Source organism: Muntiacus reevesi, chromosome 2 (genome assembly GCF_963930625.1).
Source record: "Muntiacus reevesi chromosome 2, mMunRee1.1, whole genome shotgun sequence".
Taxonomy (NCBI): domain Eukaryota; kingdom Metazoa; phylum Chordata; class Mammalia; order Artiodactyla; family Cervidae; genus Muntiacus; species Muntiacus reevesi.
In genome coordinates, this window is record NC_089250.1 from 105,647,629 (window position 1) to 105,668,992 (window position 21,364).

The 21,364-nt window shown below is 40.1% G+C and overlaps 1 protein-coding gene across 1 annotated transcript in view; it reads right to left on the minus strand.

The window, feature by feature from the left end:
• The window catches only part of PPA1 (inorganic pyrophosphatase 1), a 34,734-nt gene extending 15,923 nt beyond the window's left edge, over positions 1 to 18,811 (minus strand). The window contains exons 1-4 of the mRNA XM_065922503.1: positions 18,622 to 18,811; positions 16,414 to 16,472; positions 2,804 to 2,857; positions 1,862 to 1,981 (exon numbers count right to left, since the gene is read on the minus strand). Coding sequence (XP_065778575.1) covers positions 1,862 to 1,981; positions 2,804 to 2,857; positions 16,414 to 16,472; positions 18,622 to 18,685 — 297 coding nt within the window. The 5' untranslated portion in view covers positions 18,686 to 18,811. The remainder of the gene's footprint in view (positions 1 to 1,861; positions 1,982 to 2,803; positions 2,858 to 16,413; positions 16,473 to 18,621) is intronic.
• Between the last annotated feature and the right edge of the window lie 2,553 nt (positions 18,812 to 21,364).

Consider the following 21,364-nt stretch of genomic DNA (forward strand, 5'->3'; position numbering starts at 1 on the left):
ATTTATTTCTCATTAAAATGAATTCTTTATTCATACCTTAACTACCACAATAATCTTAATTAAATGCTGGGCTCCTGTTAAGCACATAATGCTAAACTAAATATAAACTTTAAAATGGATAATGATCCTATTTTAAACAGAAAAAACCCAACTATCTAATAACAGACAATATGCAAACACAAATGTAGACCCAGATGTTCACTTAAAAAAATGTATTCAAAGAAAACTGCTTTGGTGAACTCTTTGTACTTATTCTATTAACTAGACTTTCTTAACAGATGTCTCCAAGCAGAGCTAGGTAGGTGGTAATATCAAGATGGAAATGACATGTGCCGACAGCAAAAATGTCATCACTGGCCAGGATCAAGAATGAGAAGTTTAATCAGGATTTGCTGAAAACTTAAATCGCTGGGCTTCTTTCCTGCTAAACCGTGAGACAGAGTCCTCTCGGAGCACGGCGCGGGGGAAAGGATGGGCTGCGCTTGTCAGGAAGTTCAGTCTGAAGTGCAGCTGCTGCTTTGGTTCTTTGCCCTCCCAACCCAGAACATATTTCTCGGATTTGTTTGCTTACTCAGCTGGAGTAAGGGCAGGGAGATAAAAGTGATGGGGAAAAAAAGACCAGACCCAACAAAACCAAATTCAACCTACAGAAGAATCAAGTATTTCAGCAATGTTTTCCCAGCGGGACGACGCTTCAAGGCTGAACAGTAAATCAACTGAAGCACAGGGTGGAGTGCGCTGCTTAGACTTGGTGATTCCTCACAAGCTAGACGGGGCTTCCCTTGTGGCTCAGCTGGTAAAGAATCCGCCTGTAATGCGGGAGACCTGCGTTCAATCCCTCGGTTGGGAAGGTCCTCTGGAGAAGGGAACAAGCTACCCACTCCAGGATTCTGGCCTGGAGAATTCCATGGACTGTATAGTCCACGGGGTCGCCAGGAGTCGGACACGACTGAGCAACTTTCACTTCACAAGCTAGATGGGTTTGCCCTATGTTTTAGCAACTTACAGGTTGTTTCACAGTAGATTCCACTTAGTAGACTTAATGGTTAATAAAAACAAACTTATCAGCAGGAAGAAAATAAACTGAATACTTAGAAATCTTAAGTGTCACAGCGTTGGTTTAATCAAACCAGAATTCAGTATACATTCAGTAATGTATACTGAATTCTAGTGATTCTTTTTTTAAATATGAAATAAGAGCCTATACACACTGCTATTGTGCTAGGGATAAATTGGTGAACAATGCAGATATCCCCTCACCTCAAAGGGGTGACTGTTTAGGAAAACAGAACTCCATTATTACTTTACCACAAAGAAGGAAAAATCTGGATGATAGAGATAAAAGTCAACAGCTGTGAGAACTTACACGTGCCACGTTCTAAGTGCTTGATTCCTCAAACAGCCACATGAGCTATGCACTAGGAATATTTCAAGGGGGAATATTACCATCTCAGGAAGGAAGAGGCAGAAGGAAGTTAGAAAATCTAGAAAGTGGCAGACTTAGGATTTGTACCCTCTTCTAGGTGGTGCAAAAAAAAAATCAGTGCTTTTAAGCTCTAGTTTCTCAATAGATCTGCTACTCAACCTGTAATGAAAGAATTTGTGTAGTTTATAACCAGTCCATGTTAAAAAAAAAAAATAGATATTTCAGAGAAGAACAAACTTTCAAATGTGAAATAATTACCTTTTAGTTTATCTTGAAAATAAGTTATTTAAGGAAGTATTAAAATGAGTTAATTACCCCCTATAATTTATAATCTACTATAGGAAAAACTTTTTGTAGGTATTTAAGTCTTTTCTTTAAGTAGTAGGTTAAATTTTTGTAAGCTAATACATTTCTCACAACTGCACAGAGACAGACCTGAGGGATGGCACCGTAGTTCCAGATATATCCTTTATAAGGGAACAGATTTGCAACATAACGGAGTTTTCCTTTCTTCACATCTTGCTTAATTGGGTTTAAAGGGTCCTTTGTAGCAATCTGAAACAAAGAATTTCAAATCATTGTATATTTATATGTGAAATACTATTCAAATAGGGATTTAAGGAATTATGAAATAGGCATCCCCTAGTTCCACTTTCATGACGTATTTTTACCCTGAACACTTTCATAATTTAAAATAAAAGTTTCATCATAATCAGCCTGTAAGTGGAAAATTTATTTGAGGTACACAGGAATGAACAAGATGGGAAAAAGAACATTACTTTTTTCTGAATTCCAGAAAGCAAAAAGTAAAATATCAGCTAGAATAAATCCTAACATTTGAGAAAACATCTAACTTCAGCTTTCCTTTAAAGCATTTAGAATTACTCAAATATTTGTCTAATACATGTGAAGTTTTATTACTGTCAAAAAGCTGAGGTGATAGCAATTATGGATATCCACAACAAAAAGCCAAATTTATTAGGTGTCATCAGAATAAATTAATACAATGTGACAGAAATTCCAATAAAATTATTTCTATGGCTGGGCTGACTGAAGCAAGCCTGCTGACTACATGAAGGAGTTAACAAAGGAATTAAAGAGAAGAAGACAGAAGAGAAAAAGGTGATTCTCGGTTTGGGGAGTGCCAGAAGCAAAGGCGTGGGAAAGGAAAAAGTGTAGCATATTTGCACACAGTAAATGGTTGAGTTTAGCTGGGGCACAGAAGGAAGACAGGCAGGCAAGGGGAGATACAAATGGAAAACCAATTGGGACTAGAAAGACCAAAACCTTGGACTTTAGCTGTTTAACCCTTGAGCAAATCGGTGTGACCAGATCAAAACTGATATCCTCTATCTGACGAGCAAAGGTGAAACATACCTCCATTTTTGCATTCGACCAGCGTGGCACTTCAACCACCATGTGAAACACTTCCTGAAACACAGAAAAGGGCAGAGGGTCACTGAGGCTCATCTGTCCTCTTACTTCAGTGGAAAGAATGCTCCTATAAAGAACACAGTTTTAAACACAGCAGAACTTGTATCTCTGAGGAGGGCCATCTTCAAAGCAACCATCTCCAAAAGCTACGCATTTCCTCCAGCGACAGTGCAATTACTCAAAATGCTTTTGGAGCTTCTATCTTAACAGGCGGTTTATAAGACAAACCCCAAATCAGAACAGACAAAGTCAATCAGCTTGATTACCCACATTATTCTCCCAATTCTGCTGTTTTTATGTTTTAAAAAATAATTTTATTTATTTTTGGCTGTGCTGGGTCTGCATTGCTGGAAGGGCTTTTTCTCTAGTTGCAGTGAGGGGGAGCTACCCTCTAGCTGTGGTGCTCCGGCTTCTCCTTTTGCAGAGCACGGGCTCTAGGCACATGGGCTCAGTAATGGTGGCTCCCGGGCTCTGGAGTACAGGCTCAGAAGCTGTGGTGCATGGGCTTAGCTGCTCCACAGCATGTGGGATCTTCCTGGGTCACGAATCAAACCCATGTCTCCTGCATTGGCAGGCAGATTCTTTACCACTGAGCCACCAGGGAAGCCCCAATTTGGCTGATTTTAAAAATCAGGTACTCCTCAAAAGACAAGAAGTTTGGCACTGGAGATAAAATACAAAGTGAAATGTTAGTTGCTCAGTCACGTCCAACTCTTTGTGACCCCATGGACTGTAGCTCGTCAGGATGCTCTGTCCACGGGATTCTCCAGGCAAGAATACTAGAGCATGTTGCCATTCCCTTGCCCAGGGGATTTTCCCAACCCAGGGATCGAACTCAGGTCTCCTGCATGGCAGGCAGATTCTTCACCATCTGAGCCACCAGAGAGAGAAGCCCTTTTAAAAATCAGGTATAAAAAAATTTTTTAAATAAAAATCAGGTATGGTTAAAATATTTTTGGAACACAGTTATTTTACTTTCAGTGTCAAACTTCTTGTCTTTTTTTAAAAATCACTGAAAGTCGCTCAGTCATGTCCAACTCTTTGCGATCCCATCTACTGTACTGTCCATGGAATCCCCCAGGCCAGAACTGGAGTGGTTAGCCTTTCCCTTCTCCAGGGGATCTTCCCAACCCAGGGATCAAACCTAGGACTCCCACACTAAAGGCAGATTCTTTACCAGCTGAGCCACAAGGGAAGCTCTTTTTAAAAAATCAGGTACTCCTCAAAAAGACAAGAAGCTGGACACTGAAGATAAAATCAGTTCAGTGCAGTTGTTCAGTTGTGTCCAACTCTTTCAGATCCCACGGACTGCAGCACTCCAGGCTTCCCTGTCCATCACCAAATCCGGGAGCTTGCTCAAACTCATGTCCATCGAGTTGATGATGCCATCCAATCACCTCATCCTCTGTCATCCCCTTCTCTTCCTACCTTCAATCTTTCCCGGCATCAGGGTCTTTTCCAATGAGTCAGTTCTTTGCATCAAGTGGCCAAAGTATTGGAGTTTCAGCTTCAGCACCAATCCTTCCAATGAACACCCAGGACTAATCTCCTTTAGGATGGACTGGTTGGATCTCCTTGCAGTCCAAGGGACTCTCAAGGGTTTTCTCCAACACCACAGTTCAAAAGCATCAATTCTTCAGTGCTCAGCTTTCTTTACAGGCCAACTCTCACATCCATACATGACTACTGGAAAAACCATAGCTTTGACCTTTGTTGGCAAAGTAATGTCTCTGCTTTTTAATAAGCTATCTAGGTTAGTCATAGCTTTTCTTCCAAGGAGCAAGCATCTTTTAATTTTAGGGCTGCAGTCACCATCTGCAGTGATTTTGGAGCCCCCAAAAATAAAATCTGTTTCCCCATCTATTTGCCATAAAGTGATGGGACCAGATGCCATGACCTTAGTTTTCTGAATGTTGAGCTTTAAGCCAACTTTTTCACTCTCCTCTTTCACTTTCATCAAGAGGCTCTTTAGTTCTTTGCTTTCTGCCATAAGGGTGTTGTCATCTGCCTATCTGAGGTTATTGATATTTCTCCTGGCAATCTTGATTCCAGCTTGTGATTCACTCAGCCTGGCATTTAGTATGATATACTCTATATATAAGTTAAATAAGCAGAGTGACAATATACAGCCTTGACATACTCCTTTCCCAATTCTGAACCAGTCAGTTGTTCCATGTCCAGTTCTAACTGTTGCTTCTTGACCTGCATACAGATTTCTCAGGAGGCAGGTCAGGTGGTCTAGTATTCCCATCTCTTTCAGAACTTTCCAGTTTGTTGTGATCCACAGTCAAAGGATTAGGCATAGTCAAAAAAGCAGAAGTAGATGTTTTTCTGGAACTCTCTTGCTTTCTTGATGATCCGACAGATGTTGGCAATTTGATCTCTGGTTCCTCTGCCTTTTCTAAAAGCAGCTTGAACATCTGGAAATTACAGTTAACGTACTGTTGAAGCCTGTCTTGGAGCTTGCTAGTGTGTGAGATGAGTGCAATTGTGCAGTAGTTTGAGCATTCTTTGGCATTGCCTTTCTTTGAGATTGGAATGAAAACTGACCTTTTCCAGTCCTGTGGCCACTGCTGAGTTTTCCAAATTTGCTGGTATATACTCAGTACAGCCCATTAACAGCACCATCTTTTAGGATTTTATTTTTATTTTATTTTTATTTTTTTTATTTTATCTTTTAGGATTTTAAATAACTCAACTGGAATTCTATCACCTCCACTAGCTTTGTTTGTAGTGATGCTTCCTAAGGCCCACTTGACTTTGCATTCCAGGATGTCTGGCTTTAGGTAACTGATCACACCATTGTGGTTATCTGGGTCATGAAGATCTTTTTTATATGGCTCTTCTGTATATAAAATATTATGAACTATTATTGTATTCTGTATATAAAATACTATGTATATTTGGTATATAATATTATGTATATTCTGTATATAAAATACTATGAAGTATTTTATAGTATTTTGTATATAAAATACTATGCTCCAAAAATGTTTTAACCAATGACAGTTCTACTGTAATCAGTTTACAGCCTTAAATTGACTATTTGAAATTGAATGATACATTAAAAAAAAATCTCACATGCTTACTGTCTAAAAGCCCAATTAAAGAAAAATCACATTTTGTTACCTCCTTTGTACACCAGAGTCAAGTATCACCTTGAAATAGAGTCTCTAAATAAAACTATGCTTTAAATAATCATAAAATTATTTTTTACCAAGGAATAAAATTTTAAATGCAGTTTTGCAGTTTAAAACTTCTATAAAAGGGCACACATGATGCCAAATCTGCCATTACTTTTAAAAAATGCATATTTTAAACAATGATTTAAAATGAAAATCACTTAGTGACATACTTATTAGAATTACTTCTTTGCTACTTTGCATCAAAAAACAGGGACTGATACAATCAGTACGTGAAATAAGCCAAAGAGTTCCAGACAGTAATTACCTTACTGTTACTTTGGCTAAGCAGAAAGCTACACAGATTTAAGAGGCTAAAACTTCTGTCACTTATTTAAGTTCTTGGTCAAACTAAGGTGTTTGACCAAGTGTTCCTCAGTTTCTGCTCCAAGCCTTCCGACACCTACTCTATACAACATAAAAAACCCAGAGAAAGAATGGTGCCATGCTGTGTGTACTCGCTCACTCACATCCAACTCTTTGCAAAGCCACGGACTGCAGCCCGCCTGGCTCCTCTGTCCATGGGGATTGTCCAGGCCATAATACTGGAGTGGGTCTCCATGCCCTCCTCCAGGGGATCTTCCCAACCCAGGGATCGAACCAGGGTCTCCTGCATTGCAAGCTGATTTTTTTTTACCAGCTGAGTTACCACGGAAGCCGCCAAAATGGAGACATTATTTAAATCTAGGACTCAGAAAACTGCTCTATCCCTGAAGTCATAACTGTGTGGTTTAGAAAAAGTAACACATTATTCATGGGTAGGAAACCTCAGATTCAATATGTGATTACATGTCATTGTACTCATTGGAAGCATCTAGTAGCTAGCACCATGTCTACACCTCAGGTGTCAAAATGAAAGATCTGCACATCCGCAAACAAGTCAGAACTTAAAAGCGTACAGTAGTAATACCCTTAAGATCCGCAAGATGGAGCTGTTACTACATGAAAAGATCACCTGAGACCAGAACACCAAGGAAACTGGCTTTTTTTTTTAAACTTTATTTTATATTAAAGTATAGCTGATTGACAATATTGTGATAGCTTCAGGTGGACAGCAGAGAGACTCAGCCATACGTATAAATTTATCCATTTTCCTCCAAACTGCCCTCCCATCCAGGCTGCCACCTAACATTGAGCAGAGTTCCCTATGCTATACATGATGACCTTGTTGGTTATCCATTTTAAATATAGCAGTGTGTACATGTCGATCCCAAACTCCCTAACTATCTCCTCCCCTCATTCTTACTTCCTGGAGACCAGAAGTTTGTCCTAAGTCTGGGATACTGGCTAGTCTTTTTAAAAAAAAAAAAAAAAAAAAAAAAAAAAAAAATCAACAAATGAATAAAATGCCTCAAGTTAAAAAAAAAAAGGAGTGAATAAAAAATCACTGATTCAAAGTTTGGAAAATACATTGAATGCTTTACTAAATGATAAATACATAGAGATCCTCAAAAACCTAATTATGTTACATTACAAACCTACATAAACTATTAAGAATGTAGAAGAAGAGAAAGAGAAACATTACAGGAAACAAAACATCTTTCAGGAAAAAAATACTGAAAACAGAAGAACTCTCAAAGCCTGAAGGTTTGGTACTTCTTAGAAATTAGCTGAGTCAAAAATAGCAAGGAGTATCCTGCAAGAAGCCTCAGAGACTATTCATTCATTTTTCATCAACAGATATGTATTGAGCACCACCGTTTTGTGCCAGATACAAACAGTGAACAGATTTCAAGGTTTTTCAACTCCCTAAGAGTTCGGATTTCTGAACATATCGCTTAGCTTACAGGCCTTAGGCTACAGACTGAAGTGCACACATCTAGGTGAGGGACGATGTAAAATGAATGTTTAGCGTATTTCCAAGTGTAGGTAGCTACTGTAGTGATTACTGTATCTTTTTTTAAAGCAATGAATGCGTAATAACTTTCAGTCACTACTTTCCCCATTGATTATTATCAAAAGAGGGTGTTTTTCAATTATCTTGATATTTAAAAAGGGGGGATGTTCTTATTCTTTAGAAGGAACTACTAGTAAAGAACAGTTCGTTTCTCCTAGACACCATGTCTTCAGTTCAGGGAGCTGCCACGAGGTACACGATGATACTCAGGATTTTCAGGGCAACAGAGATGAGAAATTCAACCAATCACTCCACTGCTACTGGAGGGAAAAAACAACACTTTTTCTGTTAAAACATTATGCATTGTATTTGGAACTCTTATGCACTGTTGATAGGAATGTAAAATGGTATAGCCACTGTGGAAAACAATATGGTGGCTCCTCAAAAAATTAAAAATAGAATTACCATATGATTCAGCAATTCCACTTCTGGGTATATACCGCCACACCCCCAGAACTGAAAGCAGGTCTTGAAGAGAACTGTACACCCGTGTTCGTGGCAGCATCGTCCACATTAGCCAAAATGCAGAAGCATCCAAGTGTCCGTCAAGGGAAGAATGGATAGGCAAAATGTGGTATGTACATACAACAGAATACCATTCAGCCTTAAAAAGGAAAGAAATGCTGACACATGCCACAACAGGGATGAGCCCTGAGGACGTTATGCTAAGTGAAATAAGCCAGTCACAAAAAGACAAATTACTCTATGATTCCACACAGATGAGGTATCTAGAGGAGTTGAATTCATAGAGACAGAAAGCTGAATGGTAGTTTCCAGGGTGTTGGGGATGGGGGAGAATGGGAAATTATTGTTTAATGGGTATATAGAATGTAAGTTTTTCGAGATGAAAAGAGTTCTGGAGATTAGAGTGGTGATGGCTGCAAAACAAGATGAATGTACTTAATACCTCTGAGCTGGATAGACTTTATGTTACGTGTATTTTACAAATTAAAAAATTGGAAAAATGCATTCTAATATTTCCAATGTTTATGGCATTTAAAACAATGACAAGATTTTAGGAAATTTAGTACTACCTAAAAATACATGCTTTCTTTCTTTAATCCTAACTGGTTTCAGCTATTACTTAGCTCAATCCTGGATTTATTGTCTTGTAATTCCCATTGTTAAGGCTTCTCAGAACTGTTCTCCACTTCTACTGTGTTTTGGATTCTAAATCCCTGCTCTGGCATCAAGCTTTCAGCTCCCTGTTCACAGTTTCAGAGAAAGAAAAGGTTAGTACTCCTAGTAGGGTGACCTTGACAGGCTGTAGGAAGCAGGGGAAAGACAAACCACAGCTTCCAAAGTCTGAAACATAGCCATCAGTCTGACTGCCCAGATTTATAATCATTTCATCAGTAAGACAAGAATGTTAATGCTATAGCTGTCCAGATTCTAAGGAGATCAGAAATTCTAAATCATAGCATTCCATTAATCAAAAAGATTTAAAAAAAAAATTGCTTTAGAAATAGAAGAAATCAACCTATATCTCGATCAGGTTTCTAACTTCATTGATTAAACAGGCGATTACAGTGAGCATAGGTCTCATTTCCAAACTGGTGAATTTTCTTGTCAATCAAGTCAGTAGTCCGACAGGTTAATGAATAGGCTATGACTATTAGGTAAGCTGTTATTACTAACATCATTAAGTACATATATAGAGAACGTATTCTTAATTACATCCCATCCATGAATCTTAGTAGTAACGTTAAATGTGTCTTTATTGGGAGACTTATGAATACCTCATGACTTATGATCTTTTCCCAACACTGGATCTGAAGTCTAGTGAACATGACATGCTGTACTGCAAAATTGCATAAGTGGCTTAAATTAGCATTTCCATGTTGATTCTTCATGTGTTTCTCTAAATAACTTCAGAAATCAAGTAGATACCAGACTTAGGAAGAAAGACAAACTCATCCTGATTCCACCATCCTTTTATTTTTCTGTTTTGCAATAAAATTTGGAAAAAAAAAAAGTGGTGACAGAATTTTCTTCTAAATTTATCAAGGGCAGATATGGAGGAAGAGGCTAAAAAAAAAAAAGGCAGCTTGCCTAATTTTTTTTTCTAACCTCTAGAGTATTTTTGAAATATAAAATTCCTATCAGAAAAGCCCATGTATTTAGTAAGGAAATGCTCTACTCCCATAAACGTGCCTTTGTAAAGGTACAGCAGATATCATTCTAACAATATTTTTATCCTATTAAGTACTCACTAAGTAAAACCTGATTTTAAGTTTTGACTTCAGAGCCAGTTCCGTGACTTATGATACACCGTAGTTGTTAAAAGTAGATGAGCTCCTCCCGTGCACGGTTGATGGGGTTGTAAGTTGGTCCACCATCATGGAACACACATGGCAGAGCCTCAGAACACACAAAAAATGATCATATGTGATCCAGCAAGTGCACTTCTGGGTGTTTGTCCAGAAGAAAGGAAATCAGAATCCTAAAGAGAGATCTTCACTGCGTTGCTCACTGCAGCATTACTCAAAATAAAGATACAGAAACAATCTAAGTGTCCATCAATGGATGAGTGGATAAAGATGTGATAAACGTGCACACAGACACATGGACTATTCAGCCTTAAAAAAAAAAAAAGGAAACCCTGCCATTTATGATAATATGGATGAATGTGAACGATACTATGCTAAGTGAATTAAGTCAGAGAAAAACAAATACTACATAATCTCACTTGTATGTGGAATCTAAAAAAGTTGAGCTCATAGAAACAGAAAGTAGAATGATAGTTGCCAGGGGCTAGAGGGGTAGGAGAAATGGGGGGAGTGTTGATCAAAAGGTACAGACTTTCAGTTCTAAGAATGATAAGTTCAGGACACCTAATGTATAGCATGGTTCTATGAATTCTGCTAAGATAGTATATCTTACCACACACATCCAAGATAAAAGAGGTGGATGGAGAGGTTAATTAATACGATTAAGGGGATCATTTCACAATGTTTACATATACCAAAACATCCCCCTGAACACCTAAATACAATGACTGTTTGACAATTATATCTTAATAGAGCTGAAAAATAAATTTTTTAAAAATGGCCTCCTGAATTCTTTCAATGACAAGTAACAAGTCTATTGGAGAAGCTGACACAAAAGAAATGTGATTACCAAAGTTCACTTGTGGGCCCCTTATTCATTTAAATTAGAATTTCACAAAGGAAAACATGATTTACATCAACCAAAAAAAAATTTGCTCAACAAATTAAGTGTCCAGGGGAGATAGTTAACCCATTAAAGTTTAAAAACAAATACGTTTCAGTAATGCTCATTTGTTTTCCAATCACACAAATTTTTACTCATAGCAGTTTCAAAAAACTCCTGTATTTGGTAATGCACACTGCCATATACCACACACATACAAAGTAATAAAATTTAATTGACATAACAAGCTCTTATTTTTTCCCTTCAGATGAGCTTTAAGATGACTAAATTTTGGAAATAGATAGCCGTATGTTTACTTTCTTATCTTTATAAAATCAAGCAGGAGTCTGCATATCGAGCTGTCAACCTTTCCTATGATTTGCAATGACTAAGAATTTTGACCATAGAACCTTTTTCAAGAAAAATGCACACTTACACCAAACTGTAATTTCAGAAAGATCTCAGAACCTCAGAAACCCATCAATGAGTATTCCAGGATCTCAAGGCCACTAAGAATCCCCAAACTAGAAGACTTTATAGCCTTCCCAAATGAAAAAAGTTCTTACTCATTGCTTTTGAATTCTAAGTTAAAAAAAAAAAATTAAGCAAACCTTTTTTTTTTTCCTGCCCCCCCCCCCCTTTTACTTTATAAATATCAAAGAGATATCAACTGTAGAAAATCTGGAAAATACCAAAAAACACAGAGGAAAATCCACCACCCATTCTCACTTGAGCCAGTGTGGCTCAATGGTTAACACGACAGGTTCTAATACCTGGGTTTGCATCCTGCCACTGATGCTTATGAATGCTGGTTGGTAATCCTGGACAACTAAGTTAATGAAAGAACCCAGCTTGGAGATTGGAATGTCAGCTAAAGGAGATAATCCACATAAGGGCTTTAGCATGGTGCTAAATGTAATCTAAAACACCCGCTAAGACCAACAGTGCTCAGAGGTGAAGCAACTTGCTCAATATGACCAAGCTAGTTAGTGGCAAAACCACGACTAAAACCAAGGTTTCTTACTCCCAGTTCAGTGATCTTTCTACAACAGAGCTCTGAAAGGCTTCAGACAGAACCAGTCGTTGTGGTTAACATCATCATCCTACAGTGGGGGTTTTTTGTGTGTTTTTTTGTTATTGTATACTGAGACCGTATAAGCCAGGCATTATGAATGCACATTACATGCATATTTAATCATCACAACTTTTTTTTTAAAGTCAAAACCATCCAAAAAATTTTGTCTTTTTACTTATTTTTTTTGATTGACATATAATGGACTTAAAATATATGAGTTTCAGGAGTACTGCATGGTGATTTTATATTTATATACATTATAAAATCATCACCATGATAAGACTAGTTGCCATCTGTCACCATATAAAAGTGATCACAATATTATTGATTATATTCCCCATGCTGTACTACATCCCCATAACTTATTTTATAACTGGAAGATTGTACCTCAATCTCCCATAACTATTTCCCTCATCCCTGTTCAGGCAACCACGAGTTTGTTCTCTTTATATGAGTCTGTTTCAAGTTTGTTTTACAACTCTACCTTTTTGACAAAATTGATAAACCAGAGATTATGGTCAGGGTATCTGTTTTTAAAATTTAGCCATCTTAAAGCTCATCTGAGGGGGAAAAAATAGGAAATTTATTCTCAGTTACGACATGCCAATTAAGTTTTAATTGTTATCACTTCTCATCTATGTTCCCAGTTCAAACTTTGGTTTGGGAAACAAAACAAGACTCCAACCAGTCTATATAGATATAATGTTGGAGAAGAGGAACAGTATTTAAATTATTAATTTAGTGACATTCTTTGAAGTTTCACTTATAAAACTGAACATAAAAACAAACAGAAAATTCAAAACAAAGCAGACCCTGTAAGGAAGTGAGTACCACTGACCCTTGGAACAACACTTTGGGTTTGAACTGTGTAGGTTCACTTATATGTGGATGTTTTTCAATAGTAACTACTACAGAACTACATGATCTGTCAACTGAATCCCCAGATAGGGAGGAATACAGGGGGCCAACTCTAAGTCATAAGCCAGTAGGGGCCTCACCCCCACGTTGCTCAAGGGTCAACAATAATCTAAAAAGCATCCACTTGGGTGGCATATCTCCTCTAGAAATTTCAGGTATAGTAAGATAGTATCTTTAAAAAGTTAAGAATGGTACACAACTGCAGAAAATATCCTGTTCAATTTCTAGAGCAACCACCCATTTGACTAGAAGCTTGGCTTTTTTTTTAAAGGTGAAAAGTTCCATATTTACATATTCTCCCAACAGTCACCTGAAAAACATTACAGAAGCCTATATGGTTATAACTGGTATTTAACATAGAAGTTTAAGATATGGAATAGAAGATACCAAATGTCTAAAATTAGAACATCAACTCATGATACTTGAGCACTTTAAAGCTTGATTTTGATAAAGCTTTTTAATCTACCCAGTGCTTCACACTGTATATCCTGATTATGTTCTGGATTCTTAAATTTTCTGTTATCTCAGAAGTTTTAAGTCAGAATACACTTTGAGCTACAGACGCTTTTATATTTGATCACAAAATAGACCCAGAGCAAAGGATATCCCTACAATTAAATATCCAGTGAGTCCCTCTTTCACTTTCACCCAGTGGATTTGGAAATAACCAAGTAGGGTATCCGAGTCACAAAGATTTCCAGAACTGGCTGGATCAATTATCTAATGACACATAATAAGAAATCAAATACTTACTGTCCGCATTTTTTTTTTTTTTGGCCTTGCCATATAGCATGCAGAATCTTACTTCCCCAACCAGGGATCAAACCCATGCCTCCCATAGCCGAGGCAGGAGTCTTAAGCACTGGACCACCCCAGAATTCCCAAATTCTATCTACATTGAAAGGTCCTGATGTGGAGCAGAATACAAGCCTTTGGGCATTTTTTCCTTATAGAGCTGAGTTGTGTTACAGGCACATTACCTCATTACCATCCCTCAAACTGCAGGGCACATTAGGGATAAAGTCTAAGTGTACCCACACAGAAATGTATTTACATAAACTTAATCATACTGAATTCCACCCCCCCCAAAATCACACTCTTCTGTAACCAATGGAATTAATCAGATCTTTTATTTAGGCTAGAATCCAAAATAAGTTCTGTGTACCACACCCATGTTTTGTATAGACTAAAACTTCCCTTAAAAACAAACAAAAAAACCCGACTCTTTCCTGCCTCTAAGGCAGGAGTCTTGAGTTCACTGAGGTCTGGACCAGTGGTGAAATCCATTGTCATTGCAAGAACTTGTGCTTTTGAGCCAGCCCAGGATCGTACAAATGGGGCTTCCCTGCTGGCTCAAGGTAAAGAATCCCCTGCACTGCAGGAGACCGCCTGCAATGCAGGAGATGAGGCTCAATCTCTGGGTGGGGAAGATCCCTTGGAGAAGGAAATACCAAACCACTCCAGTATTCCTGCCTGGGAAATCCCATGGACAGGGGAGCCTGGTGGGCTATATACAGCCCACAGGGTTGCAAGAGTCAGACATGATTTAGCAACTACACCACCACCACCACCAGGATGGCACAAAGGCGGACTCTTCACTTGCATAATCCCAGATTATACATACAACCAGTCCTGTGTAAGACATCAACGAGTTGCAGGGTAACCAGAGTGAAGATGTTTTACACAACATCAAAAGGTAATCTCAGTTCCTATTTTGGGATAACTTGTAGCAGCAACAAGATTAGGCACCATAACTGCTATGATTTTTCTGGTCCTTGGCTAGAATATTGTCCAACAACTTACAGCTATGGGCTAAATGTTTCTGTCCCTCCAAAACTCGTATGTTGGAATTTTAACCCTCAAAAGTGATGGTACAGTAGGTGTGACCTTTGGGAAATGCTTAAGACATAAGGGTGGAATCCTCGTGAATGGGATCAGTGCCTTATAAAAGAGGCTCCAGGGAGACCCCCAGCTCCTTCCACCACATAAACAGCTAGAACTCTGTGACCAGAAAAGGGCCCTTGACCAGCCATACTGGCACCCTGATCTCAGCCTCCCAGCCTTCAGAACTGCAAGCAACAAATTTCTGCTCTTTATAAGCTACCCAGTCTAGGTATTTTGTTACAGCAACCCAAACAGGCTAAGATGCTATGAACATACACACACACAAAAAAACCCCCAGCTATATGTCAAGAAAATGGTTTCCTTACTTACTACATCTGTATGCCAAGGTATCAATAAACTTAGGGTCATCATTTTATACCTCTTGATTATTCAAAATGGTCTGAAATGTAACTGCAAAGTACTTTGATTACTAATTATACAAGACAATTCAAGCCAACCAAATGATGCCAAGTCAACCAAACAATGCCAATTCAAGAGGAAAGAAGGATTCTGCAGTTCATATCAACTCCCAGGAAATCAGATGTAACAAATTAAAAGGTTCTAAATAAGTACAGCTTGGAGAATCCCACCGGAGAACACATGCCAATTAGAGGTCTCTCCTGTAACTATACCACATAATTGGCCTTGAGCTGTTTGCTCCAATGCCTCCAGTTAGAGCCCAGCTCAGGCAGGCTACTCAGAAGCAACACACAAGATTAGATTTTCTGCCAGCGTCCAAGTGTCAGGACAGAACTGTAGCAATCTTCCTGATAGAAGTACAATGAACTTATCTATTTCTGATAGTCCAGCATAGAAAAAAAGCAAGACTCAGCACACATAAGGATAAGATTTCATCTTTATTATTCTAGACAAACACTGGAATGTGATATTCACAGGTATTACGTATTAACATCTAAACGATTTGCACTCACTATGGGTCAAATTTCCTGGCTGAATAAAAAAAAAAACCTTAAAGGTATAAAAAGAATCAGATATTTGTCCTTGTGTCAGTTCCTAAATATGTATAGGATAAACCTTTCCTATTGGGAGGGAGCATAAAACAAGCAATGGCTTTAAAAAAAAAAAAAACTATTTAAATTTGCACAAATAATACACGCTCTTTGCAAAAAGATTAGGAAATAGAAAAAGGCAAAAATGAAAATAAAAACTAAAAGAGTTACCAGCAATTCTGGTGGTTTTTTTTTTTTAAAAACCCAGGCAGGTTTAATACATTTGTTTCTGTTCCTCTACTCCTTCTCCAAATTATAGCTGCTTCTTCTAACCAAAAAAATCGGGATCAAAGACAGTCTCCTTTTTAGTCAATGCACCTTTAACTCATAGCACAATGAGGCATTTTAAGCACTTGTTAAGACATACAAGAAAATCCCCATGTCAAACTAACTGAGCTGAGCAAAGAGACTATGGTCAGAGAATGAGGTCTTACCTTATCTGCATAAATTGGAATATCATGAAATGGAGAGATATATTGTCCTTTTTCATTTTCTGCAAAATCAATTAGAAAATATTATTACTTTTATTGGTTAACTACATTTCCAGATGCATGAAGTACACATTTTTCAAGACTTTAAGAGAATGTTTAGATTTACAATAAAATTGAAAAAAAGGTACAGAGATATCCCACATACCCTCTCCTCCCCATAATCAACACCACTCACCAGATTTTATTCCCACCCCAGAGAAACTGGTTTTATACTTGACTGCTCCAAGACCAGGTTAGGTTTTCATTCTACTTGAGGGTGGGGACAGCTTTACAAACCTGGGTACCCCAGAGCCTGTCTGCAGTGTCTGGTATACAAAAGGCAACCAAATTGTTTGATCTTTCATCAGTTAACACAGCTAATGACACACGTGGGTTCAGGGAGAAGGGAGGGGACCAATTTGTCAAATTATAAACCATGTTGCTTTAACTGGTGCTTCCAGGGAGACAGAGCCATCTGAGATTATAATTTTTCTTAAGGATAATCTAGTTGTAACAACACTTTAACAGGCAATTTTTGTATTCTAGAGAGCTAGCTACCATATCAAAAAAGTACTTCTAAAACTTCCTCACTATTCTTTAGGAAACCTAAGGCTTAGTCCACATTGCATTCCTTCATGATTAAAAATCAAGGTGGAATAGGAAAAATTGAGCAGTGACCACCCCCAATGACCCTTCAGAGTCAACAGTGACTTGTGATCCAACCCACTATCAGTTTTAAAAAGATTGGCAAATTAACATTATAGAGGTAAAAACTTCTCCTATTAAAGAAGGATGCTAAGAAGTCTATAATTTTTTAAAATTAAAATTATATAGTACTCACTATGCATAATCTGAATAAAAATTGTTTTTCTTCTGTAAACTGTAACTTGAAAACAATTACCCTAATCATCCCCGAACCTTCAAACTAGAGTCACTTCTTTAAGTCCCTCCTGCAGAGAAATTCTGGAGCCAACACTAACTGCAGAAAAACTGCTCAGTGAATTACTTGTCAAAGGTTTCTGATTCCCAAAATTCATAAAATGGGTGTGGGAGGTCCCACACTTTTTTGGATTTTAAATGGCAGTCTAAACTTCGACTAGTTGTGTAACTGAACAGCTCACTTTCCTTTTCCCCTAACACCAGGCTACTTTAGGCTAGGAGCTCTGTTCTTTCATTATTAGCCATGTATCCCCTCTTCCCGTCTCTTCACTGCTCTTCACACCAGGAACTCATAGAACTCAAGGCACCTGCCCATTTCCTTTGGAACAAAATAGTGAAGCAGTTCAAACAGAAACGCCTCCGCTCTCTCTAATAATCTTGGAAGGGTGGGGGGGCGGATGGTAAGAAGATAAAGATAAACAAGAGATAGCTTTCCCCCACCTAGAAGGCTAAAGGAAAGCGGAGCCTGCAGCCTTTAAATGCAGACTTTGGGTGGGTACCCCTCAGACGCGATCCCCCGGCCCAGGGGCCAAAATCTGGCACTTTCTTACTCATGCTTGCCCGACTGACGTCACCTGTTTGACGGGAGGAGAACAGCTTTCTGTTTCATAAGGCATCTTTCAAGCATCAGGGCTACGGGAAACCAAGCGTCAGGGAGACAGAAGCGGCACTGGGACCTCAGAGGGACCGGTCCAGTCCTCTACTGACCGCTCCTGATCCGGGCCTCAGTTTCCCCGTCTGTAGGACGTGAGCCTGGACTTGACCCCTCCAGGTCCCCACAACCTGAGCTACAGAGGAGGAATTAAGGTCTTAGGATGTCACCACCATCACCTCCTCTCCCCCACGCCGTTCCTCCGAATTGAATAATCCTCTTACGGGGATTAGCTTACCCCAAGACACCTTATTTAGGGTGGCTCAGTGGTTTCCTTTTTCCATCAGACACTGCCTAAGCCGGACACCTGCAAAATTAGCCTGGCGCAGGTTCAGGTCCAATTGGGCGTGTGAAACGGGAACGCCTATTCACGCCGTCCGACGCGCGAGCGGGACGTGTGAAATGAGGGCCAGGCCTTCCCAGATCCGCCGCCCAAGTCCCCGGGACCGGAGGAGGAGGCCGGTCGGCGCCCGGGACAACGAGCCGAGCGCGGGCCGCAGCTGCTGGAGCGGGAGCCGAAGCGAGGCCCGGGAATGAATGGGCAGGTTGGCAGGGAAGGGCCGTGGGCCTCCGACACTCACTGAGAAAGACTCGGTACTCGAGGGTGAAGGGCGCCGCGCGCTCCTCGCTGCTGAAACCGCTCATCTTGCCGGAGACCAGCCGCCGCCGCCGCCGCCGCTACTGCTACGGAGCCACAAGCCCGCACGCGGCGCCGAATGACAAGAAGTGAGCTCCGGGCCTGCGCACTGCGGAGACTGGCGCGGCTAGCAGGGCGGGGAGCCGCCTTTAACGCCGCTGGCGCGCTCGGGCCCACCCCGTGCGCAGGCGCACTTCGTAGAGCTGGCGAGTCCCGGCGCCCTAGCTCCACCCCCTCGGGCCGCGCCTCCGCAGACCGCCGCTCAGCTAGCAGGCTGGGCCACGTGGCTGGCGGCCGGCTTTGGCAGTGATCCTTCTGACCTGGCGGGCTTTATGCCTTTGACCCAGGAGGGTGACCGGTTCTCAGCTTGGACCACCTAAGAATTGACTGTCGACATCTCGCGCACACTGGGAGCTCACCTTTGACTCACACACCCTTCTCCGCACTGTAATTCCTTATCTCAAAAGAAGTTTAATAGGAGTCAGCTGCTTTACCTGACGATCTGTGCCAGGCGGGAGCAGTTTTCTGATCCGTTTAAGCAAAGTTAAGGCATCTCGGAGGTTAAAGCGTCTGCCTGCAATGCGGGAGAGCTGGGTTCGATCCCTGGGTCGGGAAGATCCCCTGGAGAAGGAAATGGCAACCCACTCCTGTATTCTTGCCTGAAGAATCCCATGGACGGAGGAGCCTGGTAGGCTACAGTCCACGGGGTCGCAGAGAGTCGGACACGACTGAGCGACTTCACTTTCAGTTTCTTTCAAGGCATATTACTGACACCAAGCTGTAATGGCTCCCAGCTAGGTAGCAGTTCCATCACTTTCTAGCGTGTGACATCAAGCAAATTGCTGTTAACCTCTCACTCAGTTTCTCACATGGGAAATGGAGCTGGTCAGAGTAAAGATTTCAAAGGTTGTAGGGATGATAAACCAAGTTGATGGACGTGAAGATCCGGAGGAGGAACATCCCTAGATGTCCAGTGGTTAAGGCTCTGCCCTTCTACTGAAGGGGGCGCGGATTCAATCCCACGTGCCACGTGGTGTGGCCAAAAATATTGCAAATGAGGAAAAGAAAGGAAGAGCTGGCTTGTAAGCACTCGGGAAGTGTAACTTGTTATTCCCATCCTTATCTGCAGAGGATTCAGTCTGCACCCTCTGCTTGTGTAACACTCCCCATGCCCTTAGGACTTCAAATGGAAACATTGGAAAAGTCCAGGCCTGAACTCAAGAGTCCCTTGAGAACATTTCTCCCAGGCACAAGCTCTTTGAAGCTTGTTTTTATACCAGTGTTTCATGGTGTTAGACCAGCCCCCCAAAACTAAAGTCTGATTGAGGTTATGGGCAGATAATTTACATCACTTACATCCCCAGTTCTGTATGTTGGGTTTTTAATGTAAGTTTCAAAATCCTTAAACTAAGCAATAATTATTTACTAATTTGATTACGAAATTATTTCAGAGAATGCCTAGTTTTATTTAAAATTTTGATGAGTTGGGCCTCTTTAAATAATCTTGATTTTCTAGGACATTAAATATAATGTGCCTCAAAGATACTTTGATTTAAACTCTTTTTTCCCAAAAAACAATGTCTAATATGTAAAATGAGATGTTCCCTGTATTAAATGAAAACCTAGTAAGATAATTTTCCAGTTAGTGGGAGTATCCTTCCCTTGTCTCCATCCAAACTCTCATTAATCTTCAGAAGGCCGTGACTCACTGACCTTTTAAACACTACACCACACAGCTTGACCGTACTTGGAACACAAGGGCAGGAAAAAGAAAATAGTAGAGCAGTAGGTAATGCAACACATTACTGAAAGCTAAAGGTATCTCTGCGAAGTGAACACTAAGGAGGCTCACCTCCCGAGAGTTTCTTAAAATGGTGCAGAAATTGAACTGCGCTGTCAGTTTTCCACCTTTGAGCAGATGGAGCTAGTTTTCTTAGAAAAACCCCAGAATCTCATGTAACTGACTTGTGAACAGCTAGAAATGATGCAATAGTGTGCCACATGCACTTTCCCTTTTGCTTCCTGCTACTAAGAGTGAGAAAATAAAGTCTTGCTGACCTCTGGACTTGCACACTAGCTCTTGTTTTATTGAATGTCCTGGGAGAGCCAATCAGTACCAACCCCAGTAAAAAGCCAAATCCTGCCTTTGCTGGAGCAAAGTCAGTGCTGTGTAACTTTCCCCTGCAGGCAGGTGCGGTGAGCCCCATGGACACTCTGGACCTTGTTCTCTTTCTCGTATCTCTCTGGAGCCAAGTACAGTACTGGCCTAGAGTAGGTGTTTAATGACTCTTTTCCAGACCAATAGGTAGAGGAACTGATGAAACGGAGAGCAAAAATACCTTCTTTAAGTATAATAGTTTGACAAAGGATGAACCCAGCTGTTCTCAAATGTTGTCTCTCTTGCTCTGTAACTGAATTCAATGGTACTTTTTAGTCCATATCCTGTTAGCCCTGTTAGGCACTTCCAACTTCCTGATACCCTCTCTCGGAATTCCTTGGCTTTATGACTGCATTTTCTTCTAACACCCCTCCTACTTCTCCAACCACTCTTTTCTCATTCTCCCCTTTAGACATCTCTTCCTCTGGATCATCACTATTTTTCTAACCTCTCATGTTCTTTTTCTCTAGAGATACCCTCTTCCTAGGTTATCTCATGAATATGTTTGGTGTCAACTACCACCTATAGG